Genomic DNA, 20,307 nt, shown 5'->3' on the forward strand with positions numbered 1-20,307 from the left:
TGGCAAATGGACTGTTCCAGTAGCTCAGTGGCAGTGCACTGCTGTGCGGAAGACCTGGATTTGAATTCTGAACCAGTAATCTGCTCCATGGCAGGGGGGCCTGGGGAGGGCTTCAGCTGGTGTCGATTTTTTTTAACAATTATCAAGTTTCCAGATTTTGTTAAAATTTAACATACCACCTACAAAAAATTGTCTAAGCACTTAACATCAATCATATTTACAAAATTTTGAAATTTAAGGGGAACTTAATTAAGACAGAGCGCTAACAAGACTTAAAGAAACAATTAGGGAAGACGTACAATATATAATCGGAAAGAAGAACATTAAAAGTTAGGGCGGATGCTCTTCCTTCGGTTGGTTTATTCCACGGGAGGGGGTTACCTATTGTAGGCGTCTTTAAATAAGAACGTTTTTATGTTTATTGAGTTGGGGAAGGGGTTAAGGGAGGTGGAGGTAGTAGGGGAGTTGATATGGGTTATATGGAAATATATTTTGGAGGAATGTTAGAAATATGTATGAAAATATAATAATTGTGAATCTATTTGTATTATATTATATTTACTTATTTCCTTCAATAAAATGTTATAAAGTAAATCTGTCGACATGGGTCTCTTCACGTAAATGCAGGGGTAATGGGTTCCAGAGAGATGGTGGCTGTAACCAAGAATTTTTTTTTTCCTGATGGAGCCATAGAATGTATGTCGTAGTGGAGGGATATTTAGGAGATGTTGATTCCTGGAGCGAAGGATTCTGGGAGAGCAATAGGGGATGAGAAGTCTGTCAATGAAGGATGGGGTGTGTGTGAAAACTCCGTTCCTCAGATAAGCCGTTCAAAGCTGCACCCTTCTCTTCCACTGCCAATACCAGACTTCGTTCCTTTCATTTACCTGCCTCCTATGCCTGGAATAAATTACCCAAGTTTGTCCGTCAAACCCCTTCCCTTGCTTGAAAGCAGACTGAAAACTCACCTTTTAGATCTAGCCTTCAATCCTTAACCCTACTCCTCTGCCCTCCAACCCAGCCAGCTGATTAACCCTTCCTTTTAACTGTATCCATGACATCCTGTTTGTCTGTCTTGGCTGTTTAGATTGTAAGCTCTTTCGAGCAGGGACTGTTTTCTTATTCTTTGCATTTGGTAGAAATAATTAATAGTAGTAGAATTTTAAAAGTGATTTGGTGTGTGATTGGTAGCCAATGTGATTTAATCAGTAGGGACGTAACATGGTCAATGTTTTTAGCTTTGTATATTAATTTTACTGTAGTATTTTGAATAATTTGTAATCTACTTCATTCTTTTTGGATAATACCTTGATATAGGGGGTTACAATAATCGAGTTATGAGATCACTGGCTGGTCTCAACTGAACATGTGCCCAGTCGTGGCCCAGGGCAGAAATTGTGAATATAATGCATGGGCGGGGTACATGTGTGTGGAGAGGGAGGAAAAGCTCCAGCTGTTTGTGAATGAAGGCTTATATTCTGATACAGACGTTTATATACTTGAAAGGTATGAATATAGAAACAAATCTTTTCCAGAGAAGGGAAATGGTGAAACTAGAGGACATAAACTGAGGTTGCGGGGTGGTAGATTTAGGAGTAATGTGGTTGATGCTTGGAATGTCTTCCCGAGGGAGTTGGTGGAGACGAAATGGTGATAGAATTCAAAAAGGCATGAGAAAAGCACAGAGGATCTCTATTTAGAAAATGAATGGTATTAAAAAAAACAACCAAAACCTTAAATGGATGCATGTGTGTTTGATACGTGGACTGGTGCTTAGAGGGTGACTCCAAAAGTGAAGATCTAAGGTTGGTACTGGGCAGATTTGCACCGTCTGTGTCCTGTTACCCATTTATGGCAATTGGATTCGGAATAAGCTGGAGAAGGCTTCAACGTAGGGTTACTACATGGCTCCAGGAAAAGGAGGATGAAAGCAATGAAAGAAAAACCCGGATGTCTCAATCCATCCTCCTTTTCCTGGAGCTATATGGTAACCCTAGAACAGGGGTAGGCAATTCCAGTCCTCGAGAGCCACAAGCAGGTCAGGTTTTCAGGATATGCACAATGAATATGTATGAGATGGATTTGCATGCACTTCCTCCTTGAGATGCAAATTTATCTCATGCATATTTATTGTGGATATCCTGAAAACCAGACCTGACTCTGACTGTCGAGGACCGGAATTGCCTACCCCCTGCCCTAGAATTACCTAGTAGTGGCTAGAACAGGGAAGCCTGGATTAGGGTTAACATATGGCTCCAGAAAAAGGAGGATGGAATGAGACATCCGGGTTTTACTTCTATTGCTTTCAGTGGAAGTAAAATCCAGATGTCTCAATCCGTCCTCCTTTTCGTGGAACCATATGGTAACCCTACTTCAACGGAAACTCCAGTAATTTGGAATGTGAGGTCATCTCCGGACAGATTGTCCTAGTCTGTGTCCCACAAATGACAAGATGGTTTGAATAGGCTGGAGTGAGTTTCAACAGCAAATCCAGTGGCTGGAACCTAAGGACAGTATCAGGCGGACTTCTACGGTCTATGTCTCAATTTAATGCGACTGTTGGACAAAGTGGACGGACCTTTATCTGCCGTCATTTACTATGTCACTATATGACACCAGAGCCAGTGGAAACCAGTTCTGGTTGAGCTGAAAACTCAATCCAGTTGGACCAAAATAATAATAACCATAAAGTGGCCTTTGCAGTTCTCAATGCCAATATTCAATGGCTGACAGGCCTGGAAATAGATTTTCAAACAAAATGCTGGCTCTCTCTGTTCCTACCAGCCAATAAATATTCAACACTGCAATTATTGTCTCACTCTGCTGTTTCCATGTTTCTAAATCACTTGGAAGATATGACCTGCTTTTATTCTCTTTCACCAGGGCCTCTGATCCTCACGCCACACAGCTTCAGTATAAGATAGGCCTGGGGGAAGCTTACAAGTAATTCCATATATTGAAAAGCAGCTGCTACGATTCTGGAGAATTTCCATCACATGGATCACTGCTCTCCAAGGTGTCACTTTACTGGAAGGAGTTCAGGATCCAAAATGATGGAAAGGCAAAGCACAGTGCCTGAGAGAAGAATGAAACGCTTCCTGGCAGCGATTACTAGTTTTTAACAAAGTAACACAATGCAGAACCAGGTGCAGAAAGTGCTATTACTCCTGCTACTATGAATTATTTCTATAGCGCTACCAGACGTACGCAGCGCTAGTCAGAATCACAAAGAAGAAGAAAACAGTCCCTGCTCAAAAGAGCTTACAATCTAAACAGCCATGACAGACAAACAGGATGTCATGGATACAGTTAAGGGGAAGGGTTAATCTGCTGTCTGGGTTGCAGGGTAGGCGGGAGTACAGGGCAATCAAGCCATTGTGACATCATTGATGAGGTTGGCTCTTATTGGTGGAATTGGTGACATCACAATCTCAGCTCTGCTTCCCAAAGACTGAAACTCTTCACACTACTACTAGGAATTATTTCTATAGCTCTACCAGACGTACACAGCACTGTACAGTCACAAAGAAAACAGTCCCTTCTCGAAAAAGCTTACAATCTAGACAGACAAACAGGATGTCATGGATATATTTAAGGGGAACGATTAATCTGCTGGCTAGGTTGGAGGACAGAGGGGAGTCCAGGACAATCAAGCCATTGTGACATCACTGATGAGGTTGGCTCTTATTGGTGGAATGAGGCATTATGACATCACAATCTCAGCTCAGCTTCCCAAAGACTGAAACTCTTCACACTATTACTACTACCATGAATTATTTCTATAGCATTACCAGTCGTACACAGCACTGTACAGTCACAAAGAAGACAGTCCCTTCTCCAAAGAGCTTACAATCTAAACAGACAAGACAGGCAAACAGGATGTCATGGATACATTTAAGGGGAACGGCTAATCTGCTGGCTGGGTTGATGGGCAGTGGGGAGCAGGGTTTGGGATTGAAGGCTACATCAAAAAGGTGGGTTTTCAGTCTGCTTTTATACAAGGGAAGGGGCTTGATGGACAAACTCGGGTCATTTATTCCAGGCATAGGGGGCAGCTAGATGAAAGGAACGAAGTCTGGAATTGGCAGTGGAGGAGAAGGGCGTCTTATCTGCGGAACGGAGTTCTCTGGGAGGGGTCTAAGGAGAGAGAAGAGAGGAGAGAGATTGAGGGGCAGCGAAGTAAACACACTTGTAGGTCAGCAATAGGAGCTTGAACTGTATGCGAAGGCAGATAGGGAGCCAGTGAAGTGACTTAAGGAGAGGGGTGACATGAGCGTAGCGAGGTTGGTCGAAGATGAGTCACGCAGCAGAATGTTACAATGCAACTGAAAAGTTGTTTATGAACCTACTGGGACAGACCAAAGGCCCATCAAGCCCAGTTATCTTGTTCCAATAGTAGCCAACCCAGGTCACAAGTACAGTGTACCTGTCAAGATCCCAAACAGTAAAACAGATTCTATGCTGTTTATCCTAGGCATAAGCAGTGGATTTCCCCAAACCATCTCAATAATGGCCTATGGCAGGGGTGTCCAATGTCGGTCCTCGAGGGCCGCAATCCAGTCGGGTTTTCAGGATTTCCCCAATGAATCTGCATGAGATCTATTTGCATGCACTGCTTTCAATGCATATTCATTGGGGAAATCTTGAAAACCCGACTGGATTGCGGCCCTCGAGGACCGACATTGGACACCCCTGGCCTATGGACTTCTCTTTTAGGAAATTATCCAAACCTTTTTTAAATCCTGCCAACTGCTTTCACCACATTCTCCAACAACGAATTCCAGAGTTTAATTAGCAGTTGAATGAAGAAAGTTTAAAAAGAAAAGAATCTTATTAATTGCTTTTCCATCTCTTCTGAGCTTATTGTTAACATTCTTTTTTTTCCCCCTTTTACAGTACTACAGGGTGAAAGGAGAATGTAAAAAGCACAAGGAGGATTTTTGTCTTGAACTGGTAAACATCAGACATGAAATGGTTATTGCCCAATGATGCCAGTACAGACTGACACATCCTGCAGCTATGTTAAACAACAGACATGCCAAGGGTGAACCATCCCAAAGAATGACTTTTCCCACACCAAGGAGTGAAATTGAAGGCCTAAGAGTTATAAAGCATTTGATGCTTGTGCAGATGAGGACGGAGCTTTCAGGAATGGGGGGGGGGGGATGGGACGGGAAAATGAGTTCCCGCGGAGACGGGGAAAAATTTGTCACCGTGTCATATTCTACTGAGGACTAAACTGGTTCCTCCATTCTACTGCAGAGCACAGACTGGCAAGCAATGTAGTTTCCTGAGCTGCAGCTGGTGAGATAAGTTCAAAGGACAAACGCCTGAGCATACAGCTGCAGCCATGCACAGTTAACAGGAAGGGGTAAGGCCTGCAAGAGGTGGCTGTCATCCTTTATTCACAATTTCCTTAGAACGACACAGTCGAAAGCCATTTCCCTGACTGATGTCACAGTACAAACACTGTCAAAATTCTCTGTGAGGTGCTTATATCATGTGATTGAAAGAGGAAATAATGTTGGGCCGGGTTTGATAGGTCCTTGCAAAGAATCTCTCACTTTTTTGTGTAATCTGTCCTGCAATAGTTGAAAAATTCCAAGGTGAATGACACATAAGAGTATTCACGCCCTCGTTGCAATGTTGGTTAGCAGTTTGGAGATTGTTAACCTGCCCTCTTCCTCTCAGCCACTGAGACCAGCAATACAAGGAAATGACCGTACGTGAATAGGATCTGATTCATTCATGCACCTGTGTGTGATCATGTCTCTTCGGGTAGGGAAAGAGAGATTCTTCTACACCCAGATAAAAGCAGTAATGATATAAAGCTAAAACAGAACGGTGCAGACACGCAAAATCCTTCTCCATGAGGGCCGCCACTTGAGCTGGGCAGGATGGACCCAGCAGCGGCAATTCTTATGTTCTTACATGCAGTGGCTTCCCCCGTGTCTTTCTCAATAAAAGACGATGGACTTTTCCTCCAGGAACTTGTCCAAACCTTTCTTCAAACCAGCTAAACGATCCGCTCTTACCACATCCTCTGGCAACGCATTCCAGAGCTTAACTATTCTCTGAATTAAAAAAAAATTTCCTCCATCAGAGTCCAAAAACCTCACTATCCACTGTTTTAGATGCATTTCCATTAATTTACATACCACAAAAAAAATAAACAGACTTGCCAACCTTAAAGCAGCACACTTGTTCCAAATAAGGATATGATTTAGTTTGAAACAAACTTCCTTCTTTCATCATATCTTGAAAATGAATAAGAGCAAAACATATTTATTCATCTTTTGTTTTCAAGCAGTGGCCAGACTGGTTTAACGAACCTGTTGACCCTCCCTTCCCTGACAGGAAATCAGCACTATTAAAATGTATATACAGTAAAACTTTGGTTTGTGGGCATAATTCGTTCAGGAAACATGCTTGTTATCAAAGCAAATTTCCCCATAAGAAATAATGGAAACTCAGACGATTTGTTCCACAACCCAAAAACTTTAATACAAAATACTGTACGTACTTGTATTGCAAGACCTCACTCGTTTATCAAGTTAAAATTTAATAAAACGTTTTGCTCGTCTTGCAAAACACTCGTACACCAAGTTACTCACAATCCAAGGTTTTACTGTATTCCAAGATTTCACCCCCCCTCCCCCCCATTGGAGGGGTTTTCTCCATTCATTAGGTCTGTAAAGTGCTAAAGGAGCACTTCCTAGTTACTCCAGTTCCGTTTGAACTTTGGAGACCTTATAGGGAAGTGCGGGGAGTGTGGCGCAGTGGTTAAAGCTACAGCCTCCGCATCCTGAGGTTGTGGGTTCAAACCCATGCTGCACCTTGTGACCTTGGGCAAGTCACTTAATCCCCCCATTTCCCCAGGTACATAAGATAGATTATGAGCCCACCGGGACAGACAGGGAAAAATGCTTGAGTACCTGAATAAACTCATGTAAACTGTTCTAAGCTCTCCTGGGAGAAGGGTATAGAAAACTGAATTAAAAAAAAAAAAATGATGGTGTCCCAAGGGGTGTGGATCTTTCCTAATTTGGACTTTTTTTCTTTAATTTAAAATAAGCATAAACAAACATGAAAAGGAAAGTTAATTGCATGTCCTTAGTTCCAAGCATTTTTTTGGGGGGGAGACACAACCTGCATTTGAACTGTTTTGCTCAAGGCCTAGCGTTGTGATGAACATTAAAACCTGTGCTGTTCCAGGAGATGCCAGGGAGTGCTCAGATCTGGGAAAAACTCCAAGGCAGTGCTCCAGCCCCATGGTAATTCCCCTGCAAAACAAGCCTACGTCATCAAGAGAGATTCAGAGTTAGCAGAACATGAAATGCAGAGCTAACTGCCCGAGTGTGTGTATCTCGGTGCCCATGGCTACATCGAGGGTGCAAAGTCCATGAATTTAAGAGGCATCAAGACTAAACTCTTTGATTCTTATGTGTCCTGGCGTGTACATATGCACTCAAGTAACGTAATAGCACATTAATCCATTGACATTTATTCCGTATATTTTGTATTGTGATATCCAAGCTCTGGCCACATCTCTAAACTTTGTATGCATAAGACAGACCACTGTATACCCAAATAAAGTAAACTTGGCACAGGGGATCCAAACAAGGGACTTAGATCTCATGTTAAAGTAACTTCTGTATTTTATGTGTGTGCAGTTGGGGGGGGGGGATTGGTTAATTTGTAAATTTCTAAAATAAATGTGTCTTCAATGCTTTGTGAAAAGTGGGTCGATGAGAGAGAACTCTCTAAAGATCATTCCAAACTGTAAGAATAAAAAAAGAAAATGATCGACAAAAATTGGCCATAGTTTTTATTCCTTTAACAGTGAGAAAGCCAAGTTTATATTTCTGAGAGCTCCTAGAATTAGAGATTTCATGTGAATTAAATGAAACAAGGACCAAAGAAGAGAAAATACCATAGAGGATTTTGAAAATTACAGCTGACAATTTAAATTGAATCCTCCAGTAGACAGGAAGCCAGTGAAGGGATCTCAGTAACGGTGTGCCATGGTCATATTTATGTTTACCGTATATCAATTTAGCCACCGTATTCTGGATAAATTGTAGATTAGATGTCCCTGTGACATTTCTCATGTGTTTTTCTGCAAGGTTGGTAACTTACTGCCCTCAAAATATTCTGACTTATCCTTTCTGCAAGGACCGATTTAGTCTGAACTCTGCAGGGCCCCTGCCTTGTTATTTTTTCCTGAATCATTCTGTTCTATTTTGGGTTTTCTTTTAGTTCAGCATGTACCAAAAAGCAACCCATAAAAAAAAAAAAAACAAACTGCCCAGGACCCTTTGATGATATTACAGAGCCAAAACCAGCGGGGCAGCCTCAAGTACAAGGAAGTTTCTCTTATGGAAACAGAACACATGATGGCAGATAAGGACTGCAAGACAACGCCCAGGCCCCGCCCAGTTTACTTGCTGGTGCAGTGCTACAGACCCCCCTTTTTATTTTGTCAGCTTAATTTTTGCTAAAAGAGGAAGTACATGTCTATATATCCGATATAAAATGGCAGACTGCCATTAATATACAGTATATGTAATTTTGTTTTTGTTCTGAACTGAGGAAGATTTTGCAGGTATCTATTCTATAACTTGTCTTACTTTGTCTTGAATCCCTGGAGGGTGTTTTCCCCTACAACAGACTCCGGAAGAGCGTGTGATGGTTGATGCCTTTTATATGAATTAGCAATTTTGATAGGTTTTGACATGTTTGTTTTGTTATTTTTTGAGTTGTGTATGTTTGGTTGTAAGATGCCTTGTTTAAAGGCGGAATAGAAACTATACAGGCTAGGTAGTCTCACCTTATAGTGGGAAAATTGATTGAGCATTTCCTGAAAGAAAGGATCGTGAAGACATATTTACAATTTGGTTGGTAGCAAGATCTGAGGCAGCATTGTTTTACAAACACACTCAAAGTGGTTTACATACAGGTACTTCAAGCATTTTCCCTCTCTGTCCCAGTGGGTTCACAATCTGTCCAATGTACCTGGGGCAGTGGAGGATTAAGAAGCCGATTCGCTAAAGTCATTTAACAAAGGCGCCAAATCATCATTAAATGCACGTATCTTACCGCCCAATTGTACTATGCAAATGTAGTACAATGAGGACATTAATATTAAAACTGTAGTCTGATGAGGTCACGAATATTAAAATGAGCTCTCCAGCCAATTCTTAAAAAGGAACAGCCCTCCATTTAAGAGGAATTGGGGGCCGATATTTACTGGCAGGGTCTGAGCTCAGGCACTGACAGGAAAATAAAGCAGCTCAGACCCACCACCTCGAATGGCTCCGATTCCTCCTAAATGAAGCCCCCAAAAAAGCCTGGTGGTCTAGTGCCCCTCTTGCTGATGCCCCCTCACTCCCTCCTGCCACGGTACTCTAACTAAAATGCCCAGGATGAACGTTCGCCAACAATGAGTGCCGACAATCGCGTGCAGGACATATGCACGCCGGATTAAAAGTTACAGTAAGCGCTCCGAGGGTGTGTGTGTGTGGGGGGGGGAACCCTCCTATTAAACTTAGAAGTGTTTGTGCTCCCTTTGGGGGAGGGGTGGAGGGTGAACCCCCCCCATTACAGAGGAAACTGCCGTTTTACCTTGTTTTGGGGGTGTAATCAGCAGTTTCCTCTGTAATGGGGGGGTTTCACCCTCCACCCCTCCCCCACAGGGAGCACGAACACTTCTAAGTTTAGTGGGGGGGGGGGGGTGTTTCCCCTCCACACACCCCACTCGGGGCGCTTACAGTAACTGTTGTAATCTGGCGCGCATAAGTCCTGCGCACCATTGTCCCGTGCCATTGATCCGCACAGTTATGACGGGTCACCCTTGCCACAGGCTTTTTTAAAATGGGTGCAGCTGTTGTGTGTGCATAGCACACACACAAGATCAGTGCCTATAAACTCCCCCAACAGCCCCCTACCACACAAGCCTGGTGGTCTAGTGTGCCATCCCCCCTCCAAACCCTCCCCGGCAGCAAGATTCGCCTCGACAGTCTCCCACCACACAAGCCTTGTGATCTAGTGGGCTGTTCACCCCCTCCATCCCCCCTTCTACCTTTTTTAGAAGACCATCAGGAGGGATGCTCACTCCCTCCTGCCAGCAGGTCCGCCTTTTCAAAACAGTGGGCCTTCCCCTGAGCTGCACAGGGAAGAGGCCTGAGGCGCTGATTGGCCCAGGCACCTAAGACCCCCTCCTATGGGAGGGGCCTTAGGTGCCTGAGCCAATCAGGGCCCAAGGCCCCTTCCCAGTTAATTCTGGGATCCACTGGGATGGAGGGGCCTAAGGCTCCAATTGGCCCAAAATGTTTATGTAAAGTAAAATTATATTCCCTATTTAAAATCATGTTAGATGCATCTCACCTAGTACAAACAACCCTGTAGTTTTCAGCCAATATTTCTTCCAAACTACTGCACTCTTCCAACCCCCAATATCACTGTTATCATAGTTTATAATTCCTCCCCTAGAAATGTTATCAAGCTACATAGAAAAAAAAGACCTGAATGACAAGAAATTGGCTTTTTCCTCCTAGATATGGTTAGAGGCAAAGTCTGGACTCTCATAGACTAGGACACTCGATGAAGTTACAGGGAAATACTTTAAAAACCAATAGGAGGAAATATTTTTTCACTCAGAGAATAGTTAAGCTCTGGAACGCATTGTAAGAGTGGATAGCGTAGCTGGTTTTAAGAAAGGTTTGGACAAGTTCCTGGAGGAAAAGTCCATAGTCTGTTATTGAGAAAGATATGGGTAAAGCCACTGCTTGCCCTGGATCGGTAGCATGGAATGTTTCTACTCCTTGGGTTTTAGCCAGGTACTAGTGACCTGGATTGGCCACCATAAGAACGGGCTACTGGGCTAGATGGACCATTGGTCTGACCCAGTAAAGCTATTCTTATGACTCTGATCAGCAAAACGTCAGGCTCCATCTTCTTCCTCTGCCACCTGAGTCCTGCTGCTGAACATGAACCAAATGGCTGTATGATATCCCATCTGATTCAAGTCAGTAGTTAGAGCTAGGGTGGAGGATGCAGTCTGACATATAGGAACCAGATCTGTGGATGCTCGAGAACCCCCCAATATCGAGCTTAAGTGTGTCCAAGGAAGTGTCATTTTGAAATGTTGGCTCCTATGGTCTGACAAGTAGAGGTATTTTTGTGCCAGTCAGTGTGTAGGAGGAGGGAGGGTGGAGAGAGGAAAAAAGGGCAGGTTAGGGTGTATGCTGCAGTGAAAGAGATAGCTGGAGGGATCTGGTGGGGATGGGTGGAAGACTGCAGAAAAACAGATATGGGTCTGTGTCATCAGGAGCAGAAACAGAGCTATGGAGGTGTGTGTGTGTGTGTGTATGTATGTGTGTGTGTGTGTGTGTGTGTGTGTGCTAGAGGAAAGGGGTCTGAGAAAGAGAAGGATAGAGATAGCTGGGCCCATAGGGCTCCAGAAAAAGGAGGACGGATTGAGACATCCGGGTTTTACTTCCATTGCTTTCAATGGAAATAAAGCCCAGATGTCTCAATCCGTCCTCCTTTTCCTGGAGCCTTATGGTAACCCTTAGCTGGAGGGTGGAAAGGGAACAGGGGTATTGATACAGGATGGGGGGAGAAAAAGCTAGTGGGTACAGAGAAGAAAAAACAGATGGAGAATTGGGATCTAGAAAGCATGAGGGGCAGAAAAAATGGGGGCGAACCTGAAAGGGAGCTCAAGCTTGGGGGGGGAGGATTCAAGCTAAGTTGTGGAGTAAAACTGCTGGGGAAGGGAGGAGGATCGAGCCTTAGCAGAGAGAACTGGGTGATGTCAGGCCTGAGGTTGGCCTTTTTAATGGGGGGATTTCTACAAATAAAAGATTACAAAGGATTCGGAATTTTGCAGAATTTTAACATTTCTACATAGATTTTCATTACTTTGTTCATAATTCCTCCAGGAGTATTTCTCACAAAGATATTGAACAGAATTGATCCCTGAGGGAATTCACAAATCTCATTTTACAATAATGAGATTTGTGAATGAGATTTGTGAATTCCCTCAGGGATCAATTCTGTTCAATATCTTTGTGAGAAATACTGCAAAAAAAGGTTGGATTGTACATTTCCTGCCATTATCTGTTTAGATTAGGAAGTTACACTGGATATCTGCAGACATAATTCTTCTAAGAGTTACCAGAGCCTTTCTCAATGTCGTATCTCTTCAAAATCTAAACAAAACAGAATATTTCATAGGAGACTTAGAAGAGACAGATACTATTTTAAGGCCATATGCACATGGGATTTGAATATGAGGGAGAGGCAAGGTAAGAAGCAAAAATACTGGTATTTGAACTTCCCTTATGAAAGTAAAATTCGAAAGCTAATATCATAAACTACATTAAGTTGTTATTTTTTTTCCTTTATGGTTTTGGTTTATTTCTACATATTACCTTAAAAAATGATAGTAGCCTCTTTTGGGTTGCCGATCCCATTTCAGCCATTAACCATGTAGTGGAAGCAGGTTTTAAGCTCAGATATCTTGGTATGCTTGCGCTATGTTTCATGTCTAAGTAAATGCAAACCATATTTACAGACCACAGCAAAATAAGCTCACTCGTTCTCTAGGGATTTTCCAGTTAAGATCACCTTGTCTTGTGCCAAAACTGAGCTCACTTTCCAGTCCTGATCATATTGGGTTGTGCCCTGAACTGGATGACAAAAATGAAGCAGGATTTCCATCTCCTCACTGCTACAGAATCTGGGTGTGGTTTATTGCATTAAGTCCATCTTTGGCTTTTCCAGGCAATGAAAAAAAAAGTTAGGTTTTCTTCTTTTCTCAATTTTAGAAGGCGATGGGATCCCTTGAATATGCACTCACTGACCTTGAAAACCGCGAACACTGATCCACAATCAGTTGATTACAAATATATTTTATGTCATAAATTCTGAATAAAAGAGCAGGTCCCAAGCTTGCCTGTAGAACAGAACACCTATTTATACAACTCGGGGGCATCGTTTCCTGATTTAGACTTATTGGAAGGAGAAATTCAAATAGACTCATTTGTATTTCTGCATTTGGGTCTCCTGGACCTTTCAAACACTTGTGACTTTGCTGGCTATCACATCTTAGTCCCTGTTCCATATTAGAAGCGCACAAAAGGCAGTAGAGGAAGACTGGTTTGCCAGTTGGCTAAGGATAAGAGACAGCACATAGCTAGTACATAGCAAGGACTGGCACACAGCTCAGAGCAAGAAGCAGTAGTACTACCGGCAGGAAGAGGACACTTTAATTGCCAGTGGCCAGACAGCCTACCACAGGGAGAGCAGAGATAAGGTCTGGGGAGGTCCAGGACACAGGAGGGCGGCGGGCCAAAAAACTATTCACAATTTTTCCCTATTCACGGGTCGGCTCTGCACCTAACCCCCATGAATACAGAGGGAGAAGTGTAGTACTAATTGTAATGCAATTTCTTCCATTAATTTTTAATATATATACACACACAATATAATCTTATTAATTCATAATTCATAAAATTAAAAAAACACAAAGCACACTATATGAAGAGAAAATGTTAATTATCATTTATATTAATGGTTTTTTTTCAGAGATCAAGGCAGATGACTTTCAAATATGCAATGTCATCTCAGTAACAACTATAGAAAAATAGACAAATATAGTGCAAAATATAGACAGCAGATATAAATTCACAAAACTGACACATTTCAATTACTAAATTGAAAATAAAATAATGTTTCCTACCTTTGTTGCCTGGTGATTTCATGAGTCTCTGGTTGCACTTCCTTCTGACTGTGCATCCAATATATCTTTCTTTCTGCCTCCTGCATGCTTCCTCTCCACCAGACCTCATTCCCTTCCCCAACCAACATCTCTCTCTGTCCTCCATGAGTCCAACTTTTCTTCCTCTCTCCTACACCGCTATTGGCAACATGTCTCCCTCTCTCTATCACTGTCCAACTGTTGTTTTCTCATTCCCTCCCTTGCTGCAAAGGGAGTAGAGAAAGAGAGAGATCCAGGGTTCATCTCTCTCACCCCCTCTACTGCCACATCCAACATTTCTCCCTCTCTCATTCCTCCCTCTCTCATTCCCTGGATCATGTGCCTACCAGCCCCACATCCATTTCTCCAACAGGAAGTATATTGGTATTCTAGGTTGCTGCCTATTGCTAGGGTTGTCATTTGAATCATGGACATTAGTGCTACTTTATTATGCCAGGTTTTTATACAGATGTGGAATGTGTTTGTTTTTTGCAGGGTTTGTTTACTGAATCTCTGTTTCTCTTGACTGTTTGTGAAACAATCATAAAATGTACGTACACGTGGCAGTTTTTTCTTCTAAGATGGCAACCCTAGTGCGGTCAGTTGGTTGTAGAGGAGTGGAGAAGGGTACATCAGTGGGTGTAGCAAGGGACTAGGGGAACAGCATGGAGCAGGACAGGTGTCAAGTTTTTGTTTGCCAAAAGATTGGCAACCCTAACCAAGATTATTTACATTTTAATATACCGACCATCATTGTGTATCTGGCCAGTTTACAAAGCTAAAAACATTAAAATAAATTTAAGAATGGGGGTAAAAAGGAAAGGTAGGACACTGAATAGACGAATACGATGACATACGCAAATTTGAGGGAAAGGGGGGAAGGAAAGTTTGTCATTACATCATTAAAAATAAAAATAAATGAGGGGAAGAGGGGGAGGAAAAGACACCAGGAAGGGGGGTCCCCAGTAGGGAAGGAAGGAAAAAGATTTCTGATGCAATGGTGGTCAGGAAGAGAGAGATTAATGGGAGGGTGGAGAGAGGATAACAGAAAACAGAAGAGATACTAGTCATAGAGGGAAGTGGGGCATGGGGGAGAGATATTCTGGGATGGGGGAGTGGGTAAACAGATGGAAAAAAGAGAAGCTGGATAGGAGATGGGGAGACTCTGGACCTAAAGATGGAGAGAGGAACTAAGAGGCAGAGGAGAGAGAGGGAAAGGAGCTGGCCCTAGGATAGAGCAGGAGAAAGGGAAGAGAAGGGGAGAAGCTGGATACCAGGAGGGACAGGGAACAGGGGTGATGTTGCTGACTTGCCCCCCTGTTGCTACCCAATATTTCTGTCTAGAGATGCCACTGCCATTCTCCTGGCCCACTCAAGCCATTCCCAGCTCCTCAGTTCCACTTCCTTTTTATCTGTAAATTAAGCCCTTTTTATTTCTATTTATTACCTAATTATTAATAAGAAAGAAAATAGGGGAAGACAGAGAGAAAAGAAAAATAAGGCCTGGTCCAAATTCTGCCCTGAGCTCTTTAGCATGTTTAATACCGGCCCAGCTATGTAAAGCATCTTCCAGTGCTTAAATATGCAAGCACCCTATCCTATCAGCATGAAATGTCTCTATCATATCTTCCCATTTCTCCTCTCCTCTAGGGCCCACAAGTACTTGGTAGTGTCCCTGTCTCCACAGGCTCCAGATTCCCCACCCCATCTCCACCAGTTCTGTCCTCATCCCCGCCCTGTCCTCATTTGCACAAGCCTCCAACACTTATGATTTTATATTTAAATCTTTTTATTAAAGTATAAAAAAAATGACAATATTATGTGCAACTGTTTAGAAGTCACAAAAAGAGCCTTCCGTTTTGATCTGTTTTTAGTACAAGCTTCTCAAAGATTTGCTGCTTATGTTTTTACATCATCTGGCAAGGTAATTGGATTTTCTTTCAGACATGTAAACTGTGTAGAGGATGAACAGGAAAATAAGTGTCTATTAAATGTGGGAAATGTTCCTGGATGCCAGCAATGCTAGATGAATCTGTTGCAGCTGGACACACGATGAAGGACGTTGCAGATCTAGGTAGGATCAAAGTCAGACGAGACACAAATGATGCCATGAAACAGTTAATTGAAATACAAAAGCAGTTTTACAGAATTATTCAATTCAGTTGCCAATGGTGTTACGTTTTTGGAGCATGAAACGGCCAGTTTGTCCCTGCACGGGGACACCAGCAAATTATTTTTCACTGAAAGGGTGGTTGATCGCTGGAATAGTCTTCCACTTCAAGTGATTGAGGCCAGCAGCGTGCCTGATTTTAAGGCCAAATGGGATAGACACATGGGATCTATTCACAGAGAAAGGTAGGGGAGGGTCATTGGGGTGGGCAGACTAGATGGGCCGTGGCCCTTATCTGCCGTCTATTTCTATGTTTCTATTCTCTAGACTAGAATTTGGAGGCCAAAATCTCCTCAGGACGGACCTGTTTAGACCTAAGTATTAGCCCTGCTCCCCCCCCCAAACTAGTCAAGTCCCCTAATAAAATCATTTTCTTTCACGTTTCTTTCCAAATGTGACAATCAGACAGAAAATGTGACTTTAAAATTTATTCTCATGATTGGTCATAAATGCATATTATAATATTGGTTACAAAAAGATCCTCCAAATTATTGGCATTGGAGGAATCAATTCCATCGTTTAATTTTATTTGAGGTATTTGAGGTGCGTAAATTTCCTAAAAGAACACGATTATTTTTAAAAATCTGGGATCCTTATATACAAAAATTATCCTCGAAAGCAAGAAGTATGATTCTTAATACTTTATATTAGATATAAAAATTTATTTATATATTTAATTTTTTATTTATTTATTTATTTATTTACTTATTTGATGTTTTATGTCACCTTTCATTCTAGGGTAGGGAGGGAAATTGGAATGATTTTGAGATATATATATATATATATATAAAGTAATAAGGGGGGATATAGGGGGAAAAATAGTTTAGATATATTAAAATATATGTTGGAGGAATGTTAAAATGTTTATGCAAATGAAAAATGTGATGTAGGAGGATGTTCTTTGCAGTTGAATTCATGGTAAAACATTGTTTAATTGTGCTCAAAAATGTTATAAATTAATTGTGCTCAATCAAAAAACTCCTATAATATGGAAATATTATTATTGTGAATTTAATTGTAATGAATATCTCTTTGTATCTTATTATTGTATATTTATTTGATTCCTTCAATAAAATGTTATAAATTAAAACTCTAGAGAATTTGTCCCCGTTTCCGCCGCTAAACGTCATTCTTTAGTGCACCGTCTCAACCTCAGTCCGTCCTTCCCGCCCGCGAGACGCATCCACGAGCTCAGCGGAAAAGCGACGTCGGCTGGGCCGCGCCCTTGCGTGACGTCACCGCGCCAGGCTCCCCCCCCCGCCCGCCCCCCCTGCCGGAAGCCGAGCGAGAGAGGAAAGGCAAAAGCCTGAGCGATGCGGCTCGTGCGGGCGCTCTGCTGAGTGGCTCGAGGGAGGAAAGGTACTGCGCGCGCTCCCCCCGCGTCGTGTCGGAGGCGGCTCGCGCTCTGCCCTCGCCGTCACCAACGGCCGTCTCCTAACTCGCTCTTCTCTCGTGTGTTTTTGCCCCCCGGCAGCTTCTGTCCTCGCCGCCCTTCCTGCTGTCCCGGAGGACTCGGCTGCGGTTCTCCCTTCCTCCCGTGCGCAGGTGTCATGCTGTACCCGAGGAGGACCTGCTGGTGCTTCGCCGCCGCCTTTCTGCTCGTGCTGAACGTCGAGGTCCAGGGTGAGAGCAAAGCAAAGGCACCTGTGAAGGGGGGTGGGCGGGGCTGTGTGTGCTCGAGCAGGTCAGGTTTTCAGGAGATCCACTATAAATATGCATGAGATGGATTTTGCATGTCAAGGAGACAAGTGCATGCAAATCCATCTCGTGCATATTGATTGTGGATAGCCTGAAAACCTGACTGGCAAGGGGGGTACTCCAGGACTGAATTGAGAAACACTGCCCTAGAACAGGGGTAGGCAATTCCGTTCCTCCAGAGCCACAACAGGCAGGTCAGGTTTTAGGATTTTGCATAGCAAGGAGGCAGTGCATGTAAATCCATCTCATACATATTCATTGTGGATATCCTGAAAACCTGACTTGCCTGTGGTTTTCAAGGACCGGAATTGCCTACTCCTGGTCTAGACAGGAGGACTTTCCACTGGGCTTAGCACCCTGAATCATTCTGAAAAGTTGGCTCCTATGCTTGCAGGCTTACAAATGTATTTATTCGTTTTATAGCCCGTCTTCCCAGGAGCCCAGAACAGGTTACAAGGATCCATACTCTAAGTTTTCTCTGTACATTGCAGAGTCAATAACATGCTACAGGATCAAGACACAAAGCTATAACTTTCAACTTATAGAGAATGCGACTAAGAACACATGCTTTGCAAAATCTAAGAAAATAAATCATAGAGTCATGAACATTAACATATCTGCAGTGAACGGTAGAAGAACTGGGTAGCAGGTGTTCTGAGCTAAGGTATGTTGAAGCAAGGTCTGTTTAAGTTTGAGACCAGAATTGATCCGGTCCATAAAAAGAAGCGTCTTTACTGCTTTCCGGAAGGTTAGTAGGTTATCAATTGCCCTAATGGCAGGAGGGAGTTCATTCCATAATTTAGGTATGCTATAGGAATATGATCGCTTTCTGGCTGTCTCCTGATGGAGGCTGTTTGCTGGAGGGTTGGAAAGTCTGAGTTCACATTGCGAACTGAGAGTGCTATATTGGGAGTTTCTTCGCTACATAATCAGGTGTCATGTTGTGGAAGCATTTAAACGCTAATACTAGTTGTGTGAAGATATTGTGTTGTTGTATTGGGAACCAGTGGACCTAGTTCAGTGCTGGGGAGATATGGTCTAAAGGGCCAAGGTTTATAGGAGTCGCACTGCAGCATTTTGGACTCTTTGTAGACGGTTCAGCTCTTTGGCAGGTAGACCGGTGTAAAGACCATTGCAATAGTCCAGGTGGGATAGAACAAAGACATATAACAATTGGGTGAAGTCAGAATCAGTGAAGTAATGGTGGATGGGCTTTAGTTGCTTTAAGAAATAGAAGGAGGATAACATGCTGCTAAGGCCAGGGTTAACAGATGTCTGGACTTACGTGGACATGACCTTTTTTTAGACTGAAATATAAGAGATCATGCAAAGTATGCCTGTATTTGTTGTTTATGTTGCCTAATTAGTTACTGTTTAAGAATAAAATGTCAATTTCAAAATCTCTGCTGCTCGGAGCCCGGGGGTATTTGGTTGAAACTTTTTCAGTTTAAGGGCTACTTGGCTTGAAGTTGGGAAACACTGCCCTAAGTCATAAAGCTCTGCTGGTATTTTATTTTAAAACAATTTGCACAAAAAAAATCTGAATATCTTAGCTTGTTTTCTAAACCTAATATGCGTAGTTGTACCCTTGTTAGCGCAAGAAAATAAGTTTTTAAAGCTATCTGTGTTTAAATGAATTGCAGGTTTTATTTGATACCTTTTTGGTTTTAGCTCATACTTTTTTCCAGTAGTAGTTTAAGGGTAATCTACATTCAGATACAGTTGATATTTCCCCGATCCTGGAGTATTTACATTCTGTTTGTACCTGAGGCATTGGAGAATTAAGTGATTGCCCATGGTCACAAGAAGCAGTTTTACTACAGTAACTGTTTGTTTTTCCTACTAGGTGACTGCGGCATCCCTCCACCTAGGAGCAATGCTGTGCTAAAAGATGAATATGTTGATAAAGAAACATTTCCTATTGGCTCAACGGCATCCTATGTGTGTGACCTAAGCAAAAATTATGGGAAAATACCTGGGAAGTCGGACACTATTTCATGTCAAAGTGATTCAACATGGACTGTGATTGATGAGTTTTGTGAACGTAAGAATTTAAACTCTTTTTATTAGCAAACCTTGTAGAAAAAGAGGATAAAGCTTTGAAATTTGACATCTAGATGTGATGAATGACCTTTCAGTGTGCAGATAGGAGAATGCCTAGAATTTTTTGATCTTTTAATTACTGTAAGAAAAAAAGAAATTCTACCAAATTCCCATTATCTGTTCAAATTTTCATAGATAAAGAAATGTCTAGACAGAAGCATGAGTTGATGATGAAGGAAAGGAGTGATAAAGAATTGGAATGCTTTAGTTAAAACCAAGTCTAAGCCTCCTTCGGCTTCTCAGTCATCCAAGACAAGAATGTAGTATAAAGATAGATATACTAGCGGTCTGGATGATCAAACAGCTGGACGTAGAAGTAGACGGTTTTCTTTTTAAATAAATCTTTATTCAATTTACAACTTACAAGTGTAGCACAAAGTAACATTTGAACTTGAAAACATAACTTGATTTTCTATCAAAATGCACATAAAATAATCAAATTTAACCCCCTCCTTCCTGCCCCTACCATATCCTATCCAATCACAATATATTATATAAAATATTCTTCTCTAGTAATCTAACCATTACTAAAAAATCAGAATTCCCCCCACCCCCACCCTCTCCCCCTTTCAAA

The 20,307-nt window shown here is 42.3% G+C and overlaps 1 protein-coding gene across 1 annotated transcript in view; it reads left to right on the plus strand.

Moving 5' to 3' along the window:
• LOC117347550 (complement receptor type 1-like) overlaps positions 1-20,307 on the plus strand; it is a 131,080-nt gene that overhangs the window by 41,947 nt on the left and 68,826 nt on the right. Inside the window, exons 15-17 of the mRNA XM_033918638.1 lie at positions 17,055-17,291; positions 17,407-17,555; positions 19,477-19,674. Of these exons, the coding sequence (XP_033774529.1) occupies positions 17,055-17,291; positions 17,407-17,555; positions 19,477-19,674 (584 nt within the window). The remainder of the gene's footprint in view (positions 1-17,054; positions 17,292-17,406; positions 17,556-19,476; positions 19,675-20,307) is intronic.

The sequence above is a fragment of the Geotrypetes seraphini genome, chromosome 13 (genome assembly GCF_902459505.1).
Source record: "Geotrypetes seraphini chromosome 13, aGeoSer1.1, whole genome shotgun sequence".
Lineage (NCBI taxonomy): Eukaryota > Metazoa > Chordata > Amphibia > Gymnophiona > Dermophiidae > Geotrypetes > Geotrypetes seraphini.